This window comes from Ixodes scapularis, unplaced genomic scaffold (genome assembly GCF_016920785.2).
Source record: "Ixodes scapularis isolate PalLabHiFi unplaced genomic scaffold, ASM1692078v2 PGA_scaffold2__306_contigs__length_199485367, whole genome shotgun sequence".
Taxonomy (NCBI): Eukaryota; Metazoa; Arthropoda; class Arachnida; order Ixodida; family Ixodidae; genus Ixodes; species Ixodes scapularis.
The window spans coordinates 190044156-190067498 of NW_024609857.1; the positions used below are offsets into that span (position 1 = coordinate 190044156).

Below are 23343 nucleotides of genomic sequence, written 5' to 3' on the forward strand. Positions count from 1 at the left end.
AGGAAACACTCTCGGATGTCGAATCCCACAAGAAAGAAAAACTGAATAAAAAGGGCTTGAAGCTCCTCCCACCTCTCTCCACTTTAGCAGAGTGAACGCTGGAAAGAAGGCGACCTCCTCTCCAGCGTTCGCTCTGCTAAAAGTGGAAAGAGATGGGTGGTGACTCACTTCGTTCTCGACCTATCACCGACTATAGTTCCCACGCTTTTCTATGCACCGCCGTTTTGATTCCCTCTTGTCCTGCCAATAGCAGAACTCCGTGTATATAGCCAGCAGTACACATGCTTCACTTTTACTCTGGGTTCCCAATTACTGCCAGTCGGGACTCGGGTGTGGTTCGTAACGCTTCCTTCGTAAAAAGCGCGGCTTGCTTTGTTTAAAATTATATACCCATTTAACAGTAATCTACAAATATATGTATCTCGTATTTTATTTGTTTGCCGTACAATACACTAAGAACTTTTGGAGTGGTCCTCGTACAAATGATTGCTCTGCAAGTATAGGTCTATGTGGCGGTGGAGCAGCAGTCAACGCCACTGAATAGACCGATCTCACTAAGCGTCCGGCGCATGCGTGACGCCGCCATAACTTTAGTTCACAGGAGGCAGAAGGCCGTGCATGCGAGGGCTCGTGCCTTCTCGTGCTCCACACGCGCAGAGCTCCAGCGAGGTTGTCGCACGTGTAGAAAGACTAAAGTTCCCTGGATGCATTGCGGCAGCGCAGAGCCGTATATGTAGAGAGTTTGGTCAATGGGAGGCGCGGGCAGAGTTAGGGCTGCGGCAGAGTCGGAAAGAGGGCTTGGCATGCTCTCTTGAGCAACCAGAAGCCGAAAAGAATCCCCTAGCGGCGGTAGCGGCAAACAGTTCTGATCAAAAGTCTATGTTCGTATATGGTTTTAATAAGTGCGTAAGAGTGAAGTGTAGTAACTCTTTGTGGTTGAAAATGGGGTGCACGTGTTGTTTTGATCATGATCATGCAGAAAGATGTAAGAAACGAATGCGCCGCTCAACTCCGTTTTGCTCGAGCAGAGTGTGGCCGCTCGGACGGCAGATTCCCAGCCCTGGGCGCTTGGCGTACGGATTATGTCGATCTTTCCGCTAGTCGCACTTTTCCACCATCATTTTGAATTAACGTAATTGAAACATCACGTGTACCATATTTTCAACCATTGAGAGTTACTCCAATGCAGTTATCAGGTTTCTTTCTCGCGACCACCGCCAGGGTAATATTTCCGGCTTCTGGTTGGTCACATTCAAATTTTTGAAGACGCCCTGGAACACAGCCAGCCCGCTTTCGGCCAATGGCGCCTCCTCATTTGTCTCCTATACTTCCCAACGAATGGCCAAACTCTCTACATTTACGGCTCTGCGGCAGCGGTGGCATAGTCGAACTGGCTGGTGAGATCGGTCTACTACCGCAGTTATGAGACCGTCCAGGGAGTCTGGGAGGAAGACGACAACGGTTTCAGGCAATCAACGCCATTCTTCCTGCTCTTTTGGAAAAATAGGATTTTTCAAAGTTTCGTGATATTATCCAGTCAGATTTTCTTATTGACGTCAAGCGGCGAGGTCCCCGACGCGGCGCATGGTCGCCCTTTCCCTGTAAATCACATCGTCCTCGATCGCCTCGTGCCGTGCTGCATCACTTCGTCCTCGATCGCCTCGTGCCGTGGCCACTATCGGTAACCGGACAAAAGCTCACCGGACAAAAGCTCACCGGACAGAAGCTCACCGGACAGAAGCTCACCGGACAAAAGCTCGCCCGTTTTTTGACAGACCCGGGCAAAAGCTCACCCCGATTTCTTTTTTTTTTTCCTACCCGGGCGAAACACGGTCTGAAATAAAGTGCGGACGCAATGGACATTGGACCATTTTTAGGAGAACTTGTACCTCATCCACCATTGAGTTGCGATTTTTTTAAGAATACTTTGAAAGAACGGGAGTTCGGCCTTTTGGAAAAGTACAAGACAGATGACCAATTTAAAAAAATTGTGCGGGATTTTAGATAGGCTCGGGTTCCTTCCACCACAGCTTGTTCCACAAGAACTAACCACCAGGGAAAAGTCTACCGGTGACATCGGCTACCTGCTGGACTATTTTGATTGCACGTATTTCAACGGCCGCTTCCGTTATGCTTCTGTTCCATCTGAGGCGACACACAGAGCGAATTCTTCCCTTCGCCCGACTCTGCGCCGACGGCGACCGGAGCTCCCCCGGTATGGTGGAATATGTACGACACCACTCTTTAAGATAAAGACCGGATGAGCAACACCTGCGAAAGATAGAGTACCGGGTTCCAGAAGCTCGTCGGCCACGCCCATCCAAGCGTCTTGAGGCTGATTGAATGCCTACAGCAAAATCAGGCGCTCGTTGCCACGGCATTGACAAAAGCCCGGAGAGGTGAGCCCACCGTAAAGCGGGTGTGAAAAATTACTCTGCATCTGCAGAATCGACTTAGAAATATCTGCGAGGGCTTGCATGGACATCGAGATCTACCAAGAGTGCTGGAGCTAGTGGGAGACTGCATTCGCTTCTAACCAGTCGATAAATAAACTCGTTTCTACTAAAATCAACAAACCATGCGCCTGTCAGATTTAACTTATCGTTGCCTTTTTGTGTCGCACGCATGCACCTAAGTTGTCCGCACTCGTGGTGAGCTTTTGTTCGGGTCTGTGAAATATGGGTGAGCTTTTGTCCTGGTCTGTGAAAAAATGGGTGAGCTTTCGTCCGGTGAGCTTTCGTCCGGTGAGCTTCTGTCCGGTGAGCTTTTGTCCGGTGAGCTTTTGTCCGGGATTCGCCACTATCACCATCCCTCAAGCGCCGCTTCTGCCTGGCTTTGATCGGTCAGCTTGGATGACCTACGAAGCTGCCACCTTACGGCGAGACGCCTCTACGGTGTTTAAAAGGACTGTCGCCCACGACTGACGAAGGATTTGCGGCCAAGTGTTCACCTCACTGAGTTGGCTTGGTGCTCCCTTGTAGGTGAGTCAACAAACTTTGTCGTTTCCATCACTTACCGAGTATTTGTGGCCGCAAATCCCTGTCAAGTGTTGTAATACTATGGGCGTAGATTTGTCTACGTACAGAATACGTGTTGGCTGTTTTTTTGTTTTTTTTCGCGTAAAAGATGTCGTGTTTTCGGCCATCCACATCGCAACTTCCTCCTTGTAAAATTCCTGTGTCCTTGTGCGAAAATACTCTTATTGTCCTTGTGTTGCGCCCAACTTTTGCTTTGCGCGGGAGATGTTGAAACCAACCCAGGACCTGATGATAAGATCGACCAAATTCTTGCGAATCTTAACCAGGTCATGACGTCAAACGAAACGTATCAGAAGGAAACTTCAGTTGTACTTGCTGTCATCAATGCAGGAATAACTGACATCTCAAAGCGTGTGTCGATTCTGGAGGAATCGTTTCGCGAGGTTACCAAGCTCAGAGAACATGCCAAGTCCCTTGACCAGACTGTTTCCACTCTTCAAACTGAAATGGGTGCCCTCACCTACAGGCAACGTGGGTTGGAAAGTATCGCTGATGTTGTCGACGACCTGAACAATCGTCTACGTAGAAACAATGTTGTAGTGAAGGGTCTACCTGAACTTGAGCGTGAAACCTGGAACGACACGGAAAACAAGATCAGAGAATTCCTTTCAACCCCCTTAAATGTTAAGCCCGGCGAAATTGAGCGCGCACAACGCATCGGCCAGCATAGGGCTGGAACTTCTCAACCTATTGTTATAAAATTTCTTAGCTTTAAAAGCAAGTCCGAGGTTCAGCAAAATGCTCACAAGCTAAAAAATTTGGAGTCGCCGAAAATCTGGATTGAAGACGACTTTTCACCTCGACTGCAACTTACCCGCAAGAAACTCCGTGACTTCGCAAAAGTAAATCGAGGTGCGAGCAGATTTCGGCTATCATACGATAAGCTCATACTAAACGTTGTTGTTGTTGTTGTTGAAAACTTTATTCTTCGTACATTCAGAAGGGAAAAATAATGGGATCAGGCGACCGGGAGCCCTTGAGCCCCGGCGGCCTCCGCAGCCCATTCACAGGCCGCCGCTTGAACGACCGGATCTGAGCTACACATCAGTGCGTCCCACTGCTCCATAGTTTCGACGTTTCCATATCTCTTCGGGAGGTTGGGGCAGCCCCACATCATGTGGGTGAGGTTGGCTGGCTGAGGACAGAATTTGCATATGCCCGTGTACCTATCGGGATAAATGTGCGAATATATTGTGGGATGAGGATATGTGTTTGTCTGCAATCGGCGCCAGGTATGTTCCTGGGCCTTGCTTAAGGATTTGTGGCCGGCGGGGTATCGTTTGCGAGCGAGACGGTATGCCTGCGTAATTTCCTGATACGTGGTCAGTACATCCTTGTGGAGGGTCAAACCACGTTCCCTATCTCCCGGTGCCCGGTAGGCAAGTTCTCGGGCGGTGTTGTGGGCAAAGTCGTTGCCTGGGAGAGAGGAGTGGGCGGGTGCCCAGACAATGCTGACCGTGTCAGTAGGGACGATGTCTCGGAGGATCCTGGCCGCGAACCTCGATATGCGGCCCCGGGCGTAATTTTGAACTGCGCGCTTGGAGTCCGAAATGATGGTAGTAGCGTTAGGTATAGCGTGAGGGCTAGGGCTATGGCTGTCTCTTCCGCATCTTCAGTACTGGTGGTGGCGATGGATCCGCCGCTGAGAAGTACCCCCTGGGATGTCGTGACGACCATCGTCATTGCTGGATTCGTGGCATGGTCGGCCGCGTCCGTATAAACTGCACCGAGATCCTGATGGTATCGTTCGTGAAGATGCTTGCAGCGGTCTCGGCGACGTGCATCCTGGTATTCCGGGTGCATGTTTTTCGGCAGTGGGGAGACCAGAAGGTGCTCCCGGACTTCCCTTGGGAGGTTCATTTTGGGATGCGTCGTACCCTCGCGTTGAATTCCTAGCGCGGCAAGAATGTGTCGGCCCGTCGCCGTGGTGGTGAGGCGAGTATATTGAGAGTGAAGGTGTCCTTCAATGGGTTCTTCCACGGTGTTATGAACTCCGAGCGCTCGTAGTTTGTCAGTGGATGTGCCAATAGGGAGCCCTAAGGCCGTCTTGTATGCTCCTCGGATGATCGTGTTTAATTTGTTGCGTTTCACTGCGTAGGGTTTCATGTATGGGGCGACGTAGTTGATGCGACTAAGCACAAAAGCTTGTACGAGCCGAATTAAATCATTTTCCTTCATTCCGTGATGCTAGTTTGATATATCGCTTGATGAGGCGGGATGTTTGATGTGTGACACTATCCAGTTTGCGGATCATTTCGCTGTTATGACCGTTGCCCTGGAACAACATACCCAAAATGCGAATGGTGTCGACCTCATTTATTTCTGTGCCTTGTAGAGTCAGCTTCAGTCTGCAAGGTTGTTCACGCGTCGCTTTGCCTCTCCGTACTGGTCTGAGCACCATGTACTCCGACTTCTCAGTGGAGCAGGCCATGTCTCGGATGCCTGCGTACTTTTGTACAGCGTCAATGCCTTCTTGCAATATACCTTCGAGACTTCCAGCCGTGCCTGCCTCCGCCCAAAGTGTGACGTCATCGGCGTAGAGACTGTGTTTGAGCCCGGGTATTTGATTTAACTGCTCTGGCAATCGACAGAGAGCAACGTTAAACAGGAAGGGGGAGAGGACTGTCCCCTGTGGGGTGCCCCGGCCACCCATGAATATCGTCTGAGAGGTGGTGTCTCCGACCCTTAGTGTGGCTGTACGACCTGTCAGAAACGCCTTCACGTAATTATAGGTCTTCGGTCCGACTTGGAGATATTCAAGATTTTCCATGATAGCCATATGGGACACGTTGTCGAAGGCTTTTTTAATGTCTAGGCCCACTACTGCTTGGTAGTTCTGTTGGTTCAGCGTGCAAATTGCTTGATGATGTATTTGGAGGAGGACCTCTTGAGTGGATAACCCCGGCCTGAATCCTATCATGGTGTGTGGGAGCGGAGGAGGTCTTGATCATCGACATAGGCGTGCAGGCGAGCGAGTATGATATGTTCAAATAACTTTCCGATGCACGATGTGAGGGATATGGGCCTTAGATTTTCAAGTTGCAGAGGTTTCCCCGGCTTGGGTATGAACACCACTGTACCATGCTTCCATTGCTCAGGAAGAGTGCCTTCCTCCCAGCACTGGTTAAGGTATTCGGTTAACGCCTCTATCGAGTTGTCGCCGAGGTTCCGTAGAGTTTTGTTTCGCACTCCATCGGCTCCCGGTGCCGAGGTGGTTTTGAGCTTCTGAAGGGCGGCTCGTATACCTCGTATTCTAGTATCGGGGAGTCGAGTTCTTCATTAGGTGATCCACAGTAATCGGGGACGGTGGTGGGTATCTGGTTCCCTATGTACCGGGTTTGCAGTTCTTGCAGGAATGCGTCCATGTCACCGCGATGGTGATGTATGAGACGGCTCATGTTGCGGCGATGTTCTGCCTTCGTATTTTCTTGGTCAAGCAGGTGTTTGAGAAGGTGCCCTGCATGTTGTCGCATATTTGATGCCATTGTTGATGGGGGAGATTTGTCGCGTACTCCGCGATATCTTGATCTAGTCTCGCTATTCTAAGTTAGAGCGTTCGGTTATGCTTTTGTCGTAGCCATCGGTTGTGGAGGCTCTGTCTTGCCTGCCACATATGTAGTAGTAGATTGTCAATTTCCGTAATACCCGCTTCCTCTGGGATATCCTGTGTATACGTTTCAACGTCGTCCTGCAGTTGCTGCGTCCATTCCTCGATATTATCGATGGTGGTGGGCGCTATTTCCTGTCGGATTTTACGCAAGCGATCCCATTCCGTGATCCGCACGCCTCTTTTCTTATGTTTGTTTCCCGAGGTTGGGATTGTCGTGCTTAATATATAATGGTCGCTGCCGAGACACGCCTGAGTGTTAAACCACTCGCAATTTGCCATGTTTTTGACAAGAGTGAGGTCTGGACATGTGTCAGCACTAATACTGTTACCTATTCTCGTGGGGTGTTGTGGATCCGTTAGGAGGTAGAGTTCCTGTATAGCTACCTACGGTAACAGAGTTGCGCATTCAGCCTCGGCGAGTGGCCGTAGTGCCGGCTTTCCCGCACGCCCTGGATGCTTTGCTCCTCACGTGACTAAATGTGGCGAATAGCGCCGCCGCGCGCGCCGCCGCGCATGGAAAACAGGAGAGGATGAAAAGGAGGCGGAAAGCAGGGGAACATACGCCGGGGCGCGAGAAACGTCGGCGGAGCGACCGTAAAGGTGGCTTTCTTGCACGGCACCGGATGTTTTGCTCCTCACGTGATGGATCTCGGCGAATAGCGGCGTGGCGGCGCGGGGAAAACAAATGCACAACTCTGGCTCCCGTAGGGAGCCAATACAGGAACTCTATTAGGAGGGTAAGCCCTTCCTGTTGTATCGCCATCCATGGATGCCTTCCTTTGGGTGTTTCGGTTCGATACCCCCAGGCAGCATGGGCGGCGTTAAAATCTCCCACAATTAGCAAGGGGTTCTGCTTAGCCCGGAGTAGCGTATCATGGAAGAGTGAGTGAAACCGATGCTGTTTGAACTTGGGGCTACTGTATATATTAAGCACAAATAGGCTCGGCTCCGCTGGTCTGCGTGGGACAATTTTTAGTAGGACGTGATCGATTTCTGATTGTGCGATGTCATGTCGAAGAGCAATCGAGTTCCGGTGTTCGAGGGTGGCCGTACAACTACCCGGCATTGCGCCGTGGTACGTTTTGTAACTGGCGAGTTTAGGTGTCCCCCCAGTTTCCTGTAGGCAGATGATGGCGGGTGGAGTTTGTTGGGAGATTAAGTGTTGTTGCAGGTTTCCTCTTTTCCGTTGGTAGCTTCGGCAATTCCACTGCCAGACCGTATATTTATCGTTGGTCATCTTGGTGGGATATATTTCTAGTGGAGTACATAGGTTCCGATAGCCTCATGGGGTCCATGCCCTGTGGTGTTGTACTTTGGGAGGGCGACTCGAAACGAGACGGACGGCATTGCTGCTGCATCTGCTGCACAGTCCCTTCTAGTGGCGTGAGACGCGTTTCAAGTTTCTTCATGTTCTTTTCTAGGTCAAGAGTGTTACCGGTAAGCGTTTGCAACTGCGCTGTCGTTTCTTGGTGCCGGACAGTATTTTCTCGATGCTGAGTCTGGATGGCTGTCGTTATGTTTTGTATCATAGTTTCCAGTCTCACTATGTCCTGTGGTTTCACAGCGGGTGCAAGTTCTGTGTGTGGAGCAGTAGTGTTCGGGTTTTCATGTGGCCCTTCGGCTGTCTCTACCGCTTTGAGTTTCGGGGCTGACCTCGGAACGTCCATCTGTTCTGTATCTGCCGGCGCGTTAACTTGTACAGGATTTGGGGATGCCAATGGTTGACGTTCGCGTTGAAGTTGCTCGATTAGAGCATTTTGTCGCTGTAACATTTGTCGGAGCTGCATGATTTCTGCGCGTAGCGTTTGATTTTCATTATCTCTATTAGCTCGTTGGTTAGTAGAGGGATCGGTTACCGATGCCCAGGTACCTTAGTGGTTGTTGAGCCTCTGGAGGGTCTCTGGTTTTCCTCGCCGCCGGCGGAGTTACTGTCACCTCGATCGGTTTTCTGCCCGATCAGTCCTCGCCCACCGCCGGCACTGCGACTGCAGCCACGCGCACTCTGACTACGTCTTCGTGCACTGCGACTGCGAGAGGTCCCTTGACTTGCGTATGCTGATTCAGCGGCAGAGCGCCGGTCCTTGGAGCGGCTTTGCCTTCCGATGCTAGGTCTTGAAGTGGGTGCTGTAGCTTCTTCGTTTGCAGTTTGTTGCCTGCGTGCGGCCCTCTGTGGGGCGTGGAAGCGGTGTTGGCACGCTTTCGAACCAGACATATGCTCCCCACCGCATATTGCGCAGCGCAGCGTACATTCGTGGCTTCCCTCTGGGGCGAGGGTTCCGCATTTTGAGCAGCGTTTGTCGTCTGGTGTGGGGCAGATATCCTTCCTGTGTCCAACCTTGTAGCAGTTTTCACAGACTTCAATCTTTCTTCTATACAGCAAGCACCTGTATGTTGTGTTACGGTAGTTTACGTAGTAGGGCACCGATTTTCCTTCGAAGACGATGAGCACCGATGCCGTCTCTCCGAGACGTCGTGCTTGTAGTACCCTGGGCGTATTTCGTTCCAGGCTTCGTTCAATGTCCGCCGGGCTATCGTACGAGGGGATGTTATGGATGACCCCTTTTGCCGAGTTGTCCGGCGCCGTAACGTAAGTAGTCGAGGAGTACGTTCTGGCACCGATCTTAACTTCCTTAAGGCTGCAGTAGGCGACCGCGTTATCTTCCTCAGGCGTACTGGCAATAACGATATTTTGTTCAGGCATGGTCCGGATGATATCTTTGTCCGCCCCACTCCGAAGCTGGGCGCAATGTTGGATTCTGTCGGAAATCTGTGCAGCGCTCCAAGATTTGGCGTTGAATCCTCCTTGGAGACGAATGACAACTTTGTAGTCTTCCGCAGGTAGTTGAGGTAGCGGTGGTAACTTTCGGGGTCTGAACTTGCTGCTCGGCGTTGACTGTTGCCGCGGGTCGGGTGTAGTTTCGGCGTCCGGGCTCTTTTGCCTGTGCTTCCGGTGTGCCGGAAGCCAACCAGGTTCTCGGAGCGTCTCCGGAGTAATTTCAGTGCCCTCGACAGTCACTTCCATGTCGTGGAGCTTGGGTCTTCGCCTTTCGAGCGGCCTCGCCCAGTGTTAGGCCTAGCTCCACCGGCGTGGTCTAACACACGTCTCGTAAAGCGAAAAAATCCCCACACAGATGAAATAGAGAATTCACACTGCGCTGAAACACTTGCCCAACTTTTGGTAACGTTGGAAGGGGTGAATAGCGAGGATTATCAGTCAGCCGGGATGAATTGAGACGGAGCTCATACGGAGCCCTGGGGTGCTATGTTGCGCTTTTTGCACTCCCAGGAGACTAGGGAGAGGGAAGTGACGTCAACGACACAGCAAACGCAGATTGGATGTTGATTTCGTTTTCTTCTGTCAACATCCAATCTGCATTTGCTGTGTCGTTGACGTCACTTCCCTCTTCCAAGTCTCCTGGGAGTGCAAAAAGCGCAACATAGCACCCCTGCTCTAACTTTGTCGATTCTTCTTCCTCCCTAAACGATGTTACTTATGCCTACGATGCAAATACTGATCAAGTTGTTTGTATTCCCAGAGGTAATTTGCGCGACCTGAGCACGTGACAAAAAAATTAATCCAGTTCATGCTGCACGAGAAAAATTGGATCCCTCTCCTTTCTTATAGCTAACTTTCGAAGTCTGCTTCCGAAGCAGTATGTACTCCTCACTTGCATCGATGCATGCACTGTTGATGTCCTGTTAGGTACCGAAACCTGCCTTTCTTCGAGTACTGCAGACTCAGAGTTGTCTTTTTCTCATTTGTTCAATGTTTATCGCAAAGATCGACCCGGTGCCAGGGGAGGCGGAGTAATAGTAGCTATTAGAAACAGCGTCTCATCCTCTGTTATCTCCCTTAACAGCACGCTTGAAATTCTGTGGGTCACCATAAAACTGGAATTTCAGACGTGTGTAGTAGGCGTATGCTACCGTCCTCCGAACTCTCCGGCCGACTTTGTTGAGGGCCTCACAGAAGTTATCGACGAGATCCAATGTAGATTCCCTAACTGTCCTCTCATATTGGCCGGAGATTTCAACTATCCTGGCATTGACTGGGGAGCCTGTGAACTTGTACCCGATCAATGTGCAAGGAAAAGTGAGTGCCGTAAGTTACTTGATATGGCCAATTACTTTAATATTAAGCAAATAATTACCGCTTCTACTCGTGGAGATGCTGTATTAGACTTAGTCTTTACAACTCACCCAGAACACGCTAGCGTACAAGTAATCGACCAAATTAGCGATCATCATGCTATACATTGTGACTTCTCTCTGGTTGTTAATAAGCGGGACTCAATAAGGAAAGAAATATTTGACTACAAGAGAGTTGATTCGGAAACTTTAGATTCTATGCTACGCGAATTTTCTAATACATTTCTTAGTGAATTTGATGAACGGTCTGTGAATGAAAACTGGGTCCTTTTGCGGGAAAAACTATTGAAGATTCAATTTATATGTGTTCCGACTTTAAAAATCGCTCCAAGCTTGCACAAGCCCTGGTTTACAACTACTATTAAAAGATCTATTCAGAAAAAGAAACGTCTGTACAGGCGTGCCCTTCACTTAGACTCGGAACATGCCTGGACCGTTTATCATACTTACTCAATCATATGTAAAAAATAAATAAAAAAAGCCAAACAAATATTTTCTGACGAGGATGTCTCGAACATGCTTCGAACTGATGCAAAAAAAAAGTTTGGAAAGTAATTAATCCTAAACCTTCTCCAGTATTGCCAAGCGTTTCTCGTGATGACGGGTCTTTTTTGGGCCCACGCCAATTGGCCGCTGGGTTTAACACCTTTTTTAGCAGTGTTTTTAGCAGATGACTTCTCTGAGCCAGTCGCTTTGCCATCTTATGCTGAATGTATTATGCAGGACATTGTTATCACCAGTCACGGGGTCGAGTGTGCCATTGATCGTTTGAACGCTAACTCCAGCCCGGGCCCTGATGGAATATCAACCAAACTCCTGAAATTAGCCAAACACGTATCTGGGGTTCTGCTGGGTAGGCTGTTTCAACAATCCCTCTCCTCTGGCGAAATACCTGACGACTGGAAACTTGCCCACGTCATCCCCATTTCCAAGTCTGGTGATAAGAATTCTTTCAACAACTACAGGCCTATTTCGCTAACCTGCGTGGCATGCAAACTCATGGAACATATACTTTCATCCCAGATTATGACTCATCTATCCAGTAACAACCTTATCTTTCCGAACCAGCATGGCTTCCAACGCGAGCATTCTTGTGAAACACAGCTGTTCGAATTAATTCATGACCTTCATGTTTCTGTTCATTCCTCACGTCCCGTTCATGCTGTGTTTATTGATTTCGCGAAAGCTTTTGACCGGGTCCCCCACAACAGATTGATATATAAATTGGGTACTATTAATATAATTGAATTAGTTATTCAATGGATCGCGAGCTTTTTATAAAATCGGCCTCAATCAGTCGTGTTTAATAAACATGCCTCCTCTTCCGAACCCGTAAAGTCTGACGTCCCACAAGGTTCGGTTCTTGGTCCGGTATTGTTCCTTCTCTATATAAATGACCTTCCCGCTAACACTGAGTCCACCATACGCCTTTTCGCGGATGATTGCGTCATTTATCGCCCCATATCCACTCCTTTAGATGTGTGCGTACTCCAGTGCGACCTTGAAATAATCAGCGCACACCAGTTCGGAGCAATTGAAGCGAAAGCTCGTGCTGTGTAACCCAAATATCCTGGGTTCAATCCCCACCCCTGCCCGTTTCGATCTGGATGAGCATCCTACCGGCGTGCGGTCGTGTATCACTACTGCGTGGTAGTGATACACGACCAGGCTAGCGGTTGTACTGCACTAGCTAAATAGCTCATATACAGCAAGTGACTCGTCGCAACTTTGAAATGGCTGACTAACTACATACTGCATAAATATCCACACAGCCCCAATTAAACTAAACGACCCCCTGCGTAAATTATGAAATTATAAAATTTCATAACTTCGACAAATAATTTTGACTTGTAGTTAGAGCTACTAGTTAATATGCGCCTACTAATATGTTGAACCAATTTTGAGGCAAATCATCCATTACCAAAATTTCACTGTGGCATTACACGAGGGGAGTACACTGCGCTTGGCGCCAAGTCATGCGGAAAATTCTCACGTAACCAGACGTCTCTAAACTCCATCCCCTGGACAGGAAACGCTGTCGAGGAAAACTCTTAGGCCGGCGTATAAATACATACATGGAGAGAGTCGGCCCCATTAGGGAGCAAATGATTTCTTCGCTTCCTGCACGGATATCGCTTCTTTGCGCGATCGACGCATTTATCTAAGACTGTAATGGCGAGCCAGTGGTCTGGAGCAGATTTCCGCGTGTGTGCCGTTGTTGTAGATCCGTAATTATGTTTATTAGTGCATGAGCATCGTTTAATTACAATGTTTGGGGCTGAGCAGAAATTACTTACGTTCGCTGAAGACGGTACTTATATCGCCGTCTCAACTTCGGTTTTTCTTTATCTTTGCATTTTATTTTTACACTTCGAATTTGTTATTCATATATTTTTTAGCGTAATCAGGCGAAATTATACAACCCATGTGCATCGTCCATATGTCTGGTCTCTCCAAAGGGGGCCACCGGGGTCTTGAGGTGATTGGAAATTGCTGCCGCGAAATTCATTTTCATTTATTCATTTATTGATTCCTTAAAATATTTTTGTAAGGGCATTGCATAAGGAGGGGACTGGCAGGTAGTAAATGCACAAAAAAAATGCAGTAATAAACAAGTAAAAAAAAAACGCGCTCCCGCAAGGAAAAAGAGTCAGTAAACAAAACAACAATGTAAAACATGCCACAAAGTTCGTAGAATGCGAAGAAAGGAAGGTTTATTCAATTCCACTAAGCTGTGGCAGTCAGTACATTGGACAGACTGGGAGATGCGTCAACCACCGACTCAGAGAACATAACTTAGAAGCATCAAAGGCTTCAACTGAGTCGTATCACCCCATTGTCGTTCACAGCCGCACATGCGATGACTGTACTCCTCATTTTTCTGAAACTAAAATACTGGGCGGGCAAAACAACAGATTTGGGAGAGAAATCATCGAATCATTTGCCATGGGGACTGTTAACAACATTTTTGCACCTTCATTATCATTGACAAAGACAGAGGTCGAATTCTTAACACCAGAGATGACTAGAATATTGACACCTCGTCGTGACGCTACAGCTTTTTAAACTCTTATATTTATAGTACAATTCCCTTTTTGGACTGCAAACAAGAATAATTCTGCATTATCACTGACAATGACAAAGGGTGAATTCTAAGTAATCGGAGATAACTAGATTACTGATGCGCTTTTCAAACTTTTTGTTTTTTAGTGTATTCCCTTTTCTCTATAACTAGTATCTCCTTTCCCTCTTTGAGAACGTTAAGACCCTTGGGGGGAGGGGCGGTTTTATCGTTGCGCCATTCTATGTTCTTGCTAAATGAAAGATGTCCTGTTCCCGTCTTCGTCCTCTCTGTTTTATACTTTCAAGTTTTGTATGAAACAAAACAAGTTAAAAAAAAACTTTTTTTTCTATTTTTTATATAGGCGATGAGAACAAACCTAGAAATAGAATACACGCTCATATCTCACACTAGAATGGGAGAAGACAAAATTTAACTGCGTCCACGAAATGAACAATAATTGAATTTCTAAAAACCTCGGGGTCAGTTTAAAAACAATATAGTCGGGAAAACCTTTCCTGTCCACAGTGGTAAAAACGATTTATTCGAAGCGTTAGTGGTTCGATATACACAATAGCCTAACTATAATCAATTTTCAATTCAACCGAAAGGTACCCTCTCGAATAGGGAGTATTCACTGGCGGCCATAGCTGTGTGCGCGAATGCTGAGCGCGTGCTGGCGGCGAGTCTCCACAGTTCTTTTGCAACGTGCATTCCGCACCGTCAAGAGTGCCGGTCTTAGCAGCCTACTGATGTGAGCTCGTTCTGAGCATGCGCTCTAAACAGCACCCACAAATATGGCGTCGAGTGAATACTCCCTATACACTTATTCGCGGGAAATGGTTCCTCCATGAAGGTCGTTTTTGTACACTCGTAGCTTTCTTCGTAATGCCAGTTCGATTATGCAATTTCAATTTTCATACTGACCGTTGCATCCTGTATTCAAAGGGTAACAAAAGATTCAAAGAGAATCTGAGGCGCCGCGTTGTTACGCGTGCACTTTGGGATTTTCGGCATTTACAGTTTTGCTTTTTTAGGTTTTAGGCAGACACTATTAAGTTTTCGAACTTTTTCCTGTTTTTCAAGTTTATAAAGTTTTTAGTTATGCTTGTGTTGCCTAGAGAGTAAACCGCGCAATTATTCATTGGGAGGAATATACCCAATAAGCCTCACAAATATTACAAAAAATGATTTTTTTTTTACAAAACTGAGAATATTAATGATAATAAATTGACGTATGTTACTATGACCCGACAGCCTCCATATGAAAAGAAGAAAAAACAAATCGGTGAGCTTTTCTCTGCATCCGCTAAGGGCCGGTGAGCTTTTCTCCTCGTCCGCCGTTTTCGCGGTGAGCTTTTCACCGCGGGAGGCACTCACTTGATCGAATGACGTTTTAGCGAACGCCCACGTTTCATCGAACGACACTTTAGCGAATAGCCGGACGCCGCGAAGCGGCGTTTCACCGCTGGGCTTGTCTCCGGCATTCGAAATAAACATATGGCTACGTGCGCAGCCTTCGTTTTCGCGGAGGGGGAAAGTTTTCCGTGAGCTCAGATGCCCCATTCTTCTCCCGACGTTTATTCCCAAAGACAAAAGCGTAAATAAAGCAAACAATAATAGATTACGCACTCATCCGGCAGAAGAAGAAAAAAAGTGGAAGCGTTTTCAGGTTTGCTTTTGACACTTTGTTTAAAGCTCGGGGGAAATGGTCACATCCCGGCTTCCTCGTGCAGGGTTCGCGATACGTAATCGTGTAACCAAACTTCGCACTTAAAATAAATGCGTGCCGTGCTTATTTAATATTTGTTTATTTTGAGCATACTACAGGCGTGGGATGCACGACCGGTAAATAACGAACAAAAGAAGGCAGGAAGCACATTTCCATCACCATTTCACACAACGAAAAACAGTGCAGCACATCAAGAAACTGCGTGATTACTGATTACGCTGTCAGCATAAACATTCTCCTCCCTGCCCACGAGGCCACCACGCTAATTGATGCGGACTTCGCCCCAGTTGAGGGTTGCAAATTAGGTTTGTAAGCGAAACGGTACACATCCAAAGACGAAGCGTTCGGGCTAGCGGTGTCCCCTACCGTTCACCGTTCTTTCCACGGGCGGCGAAGCCGTCCAAGGACATGTGGCTGCGGGTCCAGACAGGCCGCAACTTGCTCCGGGGCCCCACAAAGGCAGCCCCCCCTCCCTGCGGTCCCCCCGCCCGAGGCACCGTCTGACTCACTCAGCACCAGGTGCAGACGTCAAAGGAAGGCCCCCGAAGCATCGCACCCCACATGGAGGGGGTCCAGAAGCACGGACGGACCCCTCTCCGAGGAAAGAACCGAAAGAAAACAACACTCGATCTGCCATCGCGCTTGGGAAGCTTGGGAAAGGAGCTGGAGGAGGAGACACTCCGTTTCAGCTTACGATGGACCGCAACGGACGCCACCAGCCATCCCAGCCAATCCAGCATTGCGAACGTGTCACGTGACTGGACGCCCCACGCGTCGCTGCGCGCTTCCGAAAGTACACGTGACACGCACACGCTATGCGTGCGGCTTTGATGGCTCGAAGCGTGCTCCGAGATCCATCGTACGGTGAAACGGAGCATGAAAGCTCGGAAAATATGGAAGAGATTCGGGGATTTCTTTACTACGGGAGAAGTTAGGAGAAAGAAGGAAGGGAGGGCGGGGGTTTGGGGGGGTCGTAACTCCTCTGTGTTGCAAGCTCTAAACCCACCGGCTTCGGCATGTAGCTCGGCTCCCCTTCTCTTTCTTTTCTTCTTTGTATATATCATGTCGAGAAACGGTTTGAGGGAAGACGAATCTGGCATGCATTGCTTGGCAGGCCGTGTTTCTGTCTGACTCGCTCGTAGCACCCGCTTCTCTGACGGGACGCGGGGGAGGGGGCTGGCAGTCTTTTTTGGCGGGGAAAGTTTCCCGCCAAAACGGCTCGTTCTCTCACGGATGGCCAGACGCTATCGGATTTCGCGGGAAAGGAAGTATAATCTTTTCCGCACCCCAAGCACTCGCGGCTGTTACATGCAACAGGCGTGCAAATATATTTTTTTCTCTTTCTTTTTTTAGCTGTATTTATGTTTTGTGCGGACGACGGCACAACGACTAAGCGAGAAGGTAGAAGTCGTAGAAGTTTGGGGATGGTGAGGACCCGTTTAGCGTTCTTTCAGTGCGTCGTCAGAGGCGTTGTGTAGTTGTCATCATCATGTTATGCAGTAACATTTACTACTTTAAACTCAAGAACCGTAGCAAAAAAAAAAAAAAAAAGTCTGGTTGTGCGCGGAGCGTTATTAATTTCTCCTACAACGAAACGTACGTACTCAAACGCAAACAAGCTTTTTTTTAGCACTGAATTTGGAAGCATTACTTCGCGCACCGCATAAACTATGCAAAAACTCACTTTGATCTTTAGGTCCTGATTCGATAGCAAATATATGTTTTTTTTTTTTTTTACATGCGTCATCGACGTTAGGGGTTGGTAAATTAAAAAAAAAAAAACAGTGGGTTCGCTGGGCACATTATGATGGCGATGCCAAAGATGCTCGTCCTTCACAACTGAATGTATCGACGGTCCATCTTCACACAGACGAGAGCAAGCTCCAATACAGAGAAAAGCGAAAGAAAGAGCGCGGATGAACGCGCTTCCCCCGATCTCCCAACTCGACGCACGCGCGTGTGCATGCAACTCGTGTACGCTGGTGGATTCCCGATGCCACGATAAGCGACGACGAGCGAAGAACGGAGAAGCAAGTCGCACCGCCGCCGAGAAAAGCCTGTAGGAGTCAATCAAGGGAGAGCCACGCGCAGGGCGGGGAGGACGATCGTGAGTTCCGGCCTCGGCAACGATTGGCCACAGTCGGCACTACGTTCGCACCCTACGGTGACAGTACAGTGGGGGCTGCGCGCTCGGCGGACTAATCAACGGCTTCCCTTTTTCATCCCCTGAGCGCTCTGTCTCTGCGCGTAGGTGTAGGCGGGAGCGTGATCACGTGGAGAAAGATAAGACGTGCGCCTGGTCCAACGGGCATCGTAGATTCCACCGCACTGTCGTCTTAGGGGCGAACGGAGACGCGTGCCGCCGGAGTCGATGCGGCGCAGACGACTCGCATTCCGTTGCAAATCAAGCCCGTCCGATCGGCGGCTGTTTCCAGACACGGAAGGGATTCTTTTGATCCGCCATCGGTGGGGATGATTGCGTCCGATCGACACCGGCGCGGCGGCGGATGACCCGACGACGGGGAGAGGCGACGTTGAGGCCAGACGAGCCCTCGCTGCTGTGTCTTGTAGCGCGTCGGCCCCGGAGGTCGCCTTCGAGGGGCTTATGGGGGAGGTCCGGGGCTTCGACGGGCCTTTAGGGAATTTAGTGTCGTTAACGTTACGTGAATATAACCCGTTTCCGTACGCAGCAACTAACGTAGTCCGAAAAAAAAAAAAATGAAAGACGTGTACGAATCTTTGTAATGCGAAATTAGAGCGCAGCTCTTGAGGAGGAGGGGAAGGTACGAAGGGGAGGGTATGCCCTTCCTCCTCCAAATCAGTTTCCCCGCTAAATAAAGCGGGTAAAATTACGTCACGTCACCTATGAACAAAATCAGTTTCTCCGCTAAATTTAGCGGGGAAGTTGAATTGGTCTTGAGGTCATGTGACGTCAATTTTACCGCTAAATATAGCGAGGAAACTGAATGCACAGTGTTACATTATGGGACGTCACAGGAGGAGGAAGAGGGGAGTGTACGGACCCTCCATCTCTTTACCCTCCCCTCTTCCTCTTGCGTACCGTCCCGTCACGGTATATCGCAAAATCAAAATACCCCAAGAGCTGCACTCTAATTTCGCTTCCAAAGATTTGTAAACGACTCAATTTTTTTTTCCGCATTACTTTTTTTAGGTATTACATAGTAAATAACTATTGTCCCTCTTTTTTGACGTCCCGAATTCATGTCTCTGCCGAGTAACCAGGTTTCATGCCCAGCCGTGGCGGAGTTAAAACATGTATGGGGAAAGAGGAAGGGGAAAGGAGGGGGGGGGGGGGGTGAAGAGTGCCAGGTACGTATATTATATATGTAGGAGTAGGACACTCACCCATATGAAAGATGCGCACTGCGCACTATAAGTCGATTTTACGAGTTTCAAGAGTTGTGTTCGGCTTTCCGCGGGAAAAAGACAAAAATGCGTGTTTGTTTCCAGACAACGCTGTTCTTGCACGCAGAAGCGGACCTCAAAAACGGGACTGTCCCGGGCAAAACGGGACGTCTGGTCACCCTAGTGTTTCCAGACAACGCTGTTCTTGCACGCAGAAGCGGACCTCAAAAACGGGACTGTCCCGGGCCAAACGGGACGTCTGGTCACCCTAGTGTTTTCAGACAGCGCTGTTCTTGCACGAGTGCTCATTCAAGTGGGCAGGAGATCGAACTATAGGGGCGCTTTATCTAGCTTGTTTTCCCTGAAGTCACTGGATCCTGGCCCCTTGGAAAGCAGCGCCATTGCCTTCCCTACCTTCTAGACGGACAGAAACAGATACTAGCACACAGACGAGCAAAACCTCGCAAGGCGATTGGCTAATCTGTCCACGTTGCCATGGAAATCGCCATTTCGGTCCATTCAAATCTTCGAAGCTTCCAGCGGATCGCTCTGAACCAGTCGCGCCAAGATCACCATGGAGCATCACCGTACTGCAAGCGTTCCTCACCAATATAAGCGTCTTTGGCACTGTGTATGCAATCAACTTATCAATCATGCCCATTTCCACGGATCTTTTTACAATCATATTGCTCTTCTTCACTTCTTGCGTATTTCAAAACCGTAAACTTATTTTTCAGTGCCTCAGCGTTGGGGGGTAATAAGGTGGAGAACTGGGCAAGTTGGTTGACGTTATACATGATGGGGAAAAACTGAGCTGTTTTCCCCAGCACCAACTCAGCACGTGGTGGTGGTACGAAGATGTTTCGCCGCTGTGTGGATAGCCAAAATCTCGGTATACAAGAAACGTCTCCTTAAGCTACCCGTCACCAGCGAATTTAGATCGGCTCACCAAGAGCGGAGGAGTCCAAGAAGAAATTGCTAATTTCTCGGACCAAAATGGCGACCATAAGGGGAGCTTGGCGCTACTTGCCCAGGTTCCAGTGACTCTGGTTGTCCCCACAGTCTCTGTTATGTTGTGTTCACAACATAACAGAGAAACTGAACCTCGCCTAGCACGATCTGAGCACGAGCGCTTCGTCGTGACCAGTGCTTTGGTCGCACGAGGAGCGGCCTTCGAATCGTCATCTTCTTCGATTTGTTTTCCCAGAGCTGTTTTCCCCACAGCTGAAGCGTACCACTGGAGGCGTGACTGTTCGATCTCCTCCCCAATAGTCAGTAGCCAAAGCTAGAAGCGCGAGCTGGTTCGTGCTCCTGGCTTTGAGACCTGCATTTTGAGCGCGAGTGCTCGTTCTGCGCGAGAGCGCTTCAGGGATTCCACAACTTCCAACAGAAGGCACACTTTCGAAAGGTGTTATCGTAAGGAAGAAAACTTGTACTTTTCAAAATTGCGATTTAACACCCACTCCTCTCTCTAACGCCTTATGGCCCTGAGGGTAATGTAAATCAACGAATAAGGCAGCGACTTCGAGCTCTCGTTCTTGTGCGACTGTCCATTCAGAATAATGCATGAATCCAAAATTGGCGCCATGATCTTAGGCCATGCTCATAAAATGTATTCCGAAAAACTGCAAAATTTATTTCAAGCAAAGTGGCGCCATCTAAGAAGAATAGAGCGAAACTTGACTTTATCGTCGTATCGTCTGCTCGCTGGTTCGGCATTCGGCTAAACGACTTCGCTCTCAAGTAGCTGGGCACCTGGGTTTCTTATCTGGACGTCGGTTCAAATTCTAAGGCAATTGGCTTCAGGTATTGCTTCACGTATTGCTTCATGCCCATGGCCCACGGTATGGTGCCTGGAACTCTATGCCTGGAACGCGTCTCCGACTGGTGTGTTTGGCGCGCCCAAAAAAGTGGTCCCTCGATTCCCGCCTGATGACGTCATAAAAGTGCCATGTTGCCGCCGGTCGCGATCCTGGCGGCGTCTCAATAGCTATGGTGTGTGTGCCAGACGCCTGTTCTGCTGCAGGTCGCTCTCCAGTGTGACAGTCCACGGAAGTCAGAGCAGCCAGAAGTTGGCACGCCGTGACGACAGCGACACTTGCGTTGGCTCGTGCCTTTCGTCAGCATTTCTACGGCCAACCGCCAAGATCGCGACTTCCGACAAGATGACACTTCAGCTTCTGTGACGTCACTTGTTGCCACTTCGGGACCACTTCGGATGTATGGGCGGCGTAGGCGGCGTAGGCGGCGTAGGACGCGAAACACACTGTAGACACAGCGTTGTCTGATCTCAAAATACACACGACCGCCGACACTTTAAGCGTTGCCATAAATAATAAACGACTCATCTGAAATGCGGGATTTATTCTTTTTTTATTAAAAGAACGTCGTAAAGGTAAATAGGCGTACGAAACTTAAGTTTGACAAAATCGGCCGTACCTGCCATCGCGCTCGTTGCGTATCTCGGGGAAACTTCGCTCCACAGTGCTTCGCTCGTTCATTGCGTCTCCGTTGATTAGGTGCACGTTGCAAGGGACATCAGATCTTCCGCACCTGGCCCCTATTTCGGCAAAGAAACCGCAACGGTCAACTGTCGAGTAGGCTTTCGCGAAAACCGGCTGTGCAGCGACCATGAACCCCGTGAACGACAAATCGGAATATGACAAATGGGTGATGAAACAGAGCCCTAAGTACAAACAGCGCTACCGTAAAGAATGGGAGGAATGCCCAGCGTTCAAGGGTAAGCCTTCACCACACATGTTGAACCACACGGCCGTGCACTCGAAACCAAGCTCGTCTTCCGCACTGCTCTGCGTTGTGCGCTTCTCCTCCGGCCCGGCACGTCCCATTCGCCGCACTGTATACCGAAATTCCGCTGTTTTTAGCGACGCGCGTTGCCCGATCTGTTTGCAGGCGCGGCGTCCATTCGCCCGTCAGGTATAGCGGATTTCGCGCGGCTCATCGAAATCGGCGGCGTTTCCGCCGGTCATTCGCCGAGTTCAGCCAAGTGCGTTTTCTGCAGGTATACGTGTTGATGTGACGCGCCGCTCGTTTTGCTCGGATTAATTACTAACGCTTAGTTTTCCCCACTGACGTCCCATTGGCAGTGAATCCCTCGTCTAGGCCTATACGCGCTACGTACGATTGCGCCGAAGCAACTGAAGCAAGCGGTGGCAACGTGCTGGCTGGGCTTGATAGAAGTCCCATAGCCTAATAAAAGAAAGAGAAAAAAAGGAGGGACGCTGGTTTGATGGACGTGGTCTGAGCTTTGCATCGCGACGTAAACTCTACTCTGCTGCTAGGTGTGAGTTTGTCTTTCTTTTGTAATGCGCCTGCCAAGGGTTGCCACGCATGTGAGCTAGGTTGAGCCTTTGGATTCCCCAAAATTAGAACCCTACTAAAAACAATTGGACAAACAAACCTCGTAATATATTTGGAAAGATCCTCTCCCTGTTTTGGGTAATTTTTGCCCCTTTGGTATGACAGTTGCATCTCTTTTTTAATAACCCACTCTCGAAAACACGTTTTGTGCGATCGAAGTGAAAACGATCTCTGATAGCGGCTCCAGACTACTGGTTGTAGTGATCATTACACTTACCCATTTAGTAGTTCTCTTGGGGGTTCCGTGACTCATAAGCGTGGGGCTCACGCAGCACATTTGAACTTCCTGGGCAGTGGGAAAACTTGTCAAATGTTTAGTGTACCACAAATTTCAGCATGAATGTGTTGCTTGATGAAATTACCATGTCACACCGGATACTCTTATGGAGCAGAAGCATGCCCTTACACCAGAAGCTATGCAGTGTACAAATTAACGAGTCCATCGGAGCTCTTAAGCGAGACTGTGCCATAGGAATTTCTTTCATTAATCACCCGATTCCAAAGTCCGGTTTAGCAATTAATGAGGCGAGCCTAGCAAATACTGGGGACAGGGAATGCCATCATTGTGCAGCCAGATCTGCTTTATCTATGCACTACCATACAATGGTCAGGGCATTGTGTGTTGTCTGTGTTAGCACATTGCAGCTGGACAATCTGCAGAGCAGAAAGCTCGCATGATGTCGCAGGGTTTATGTGACAGTAGGTGGAAGAATGAGATGCCATTTGGCTGGAGGATTTGAACGATTGCTACAGCATCCCGAGCCTCCAACTTGGAGTCATATTTGTACTCCTGGCATGTTCTAATGAGCAAAGTCATTCTTTGGCTAGTGGCTACATGGAGACCCTTGACCATCAACTCATCGAAGAATGCCATATAACTAGGCTTTCAACTCCCTGCTCTTAACGAATAACACCACCGTGCTTTTAACGGAATAACACCAATAGACATCCTTCAGTGTCCGAAATACAAAATCGGTTCAAACCAATAAACACCGATTTCTGAGCA

At 48.9% G+C, this 23343-nt stretch overlaps 2 protein-coding genes across 6 annotated transcripts in view; one reads left to right on the top strand and one right to left on the bottom strand.

Annotated features, from left to right (window-relative positions):
- Positions 1–22989, bottom strand: part of LOC8036084 — a 140858-nt gene extending 117869 nt beyond the window's left edge. Inside the window, exons 1-3 of one of the 3 annotated variants that reach the window (XM_040208378.3) lie at positions 22700–22989; positions 22555–22623; positions 21396–21516 (exon numbers count right to left, since the gene is read on the bottom strand). In XM_040208378.3, coding sequence (XP_040064312.1) covers positions 21396–21516; positions 22555–22558 — 125 coding nt within the window. In that variant the 5' untranslated portion in view covers positions 22559–22623; positions 22700–22989. Of the gene's footprint in view, positions 1–21395; positions 21590–22554 lie in introns of those variants that run through there. The other 2 variants (XM_040208379.3, XM_040208377.3) reach the window with 2 other exon arrangements.
- LOC8036083 (acylamino-acid-releasing enzyme) overlaps positions 21456–23343 on the top strand; it is a 78696-nt gene continuing 76808 nt past the window's right edge. Inside the window, exon 1 of one of the 3 annotated variants that reach the window (XM_029986042.4) lies at positions 21456–21696. In XM_029986042.4, the coding sequence (XP_029841902.2) occupies positions 21588–21696 (109 nt within the window). In that variant the 5' untranslated portion in view covers positions 21456–21587. Of the gene's footprint in view, positions 21697–21950; positions 21979–22170; positions 22261–23343 lie in introns of those variants that run through there. The other 2 variants (XM_040500264.2, XM_029986045.4) reach the window with 2 other exon arrangements.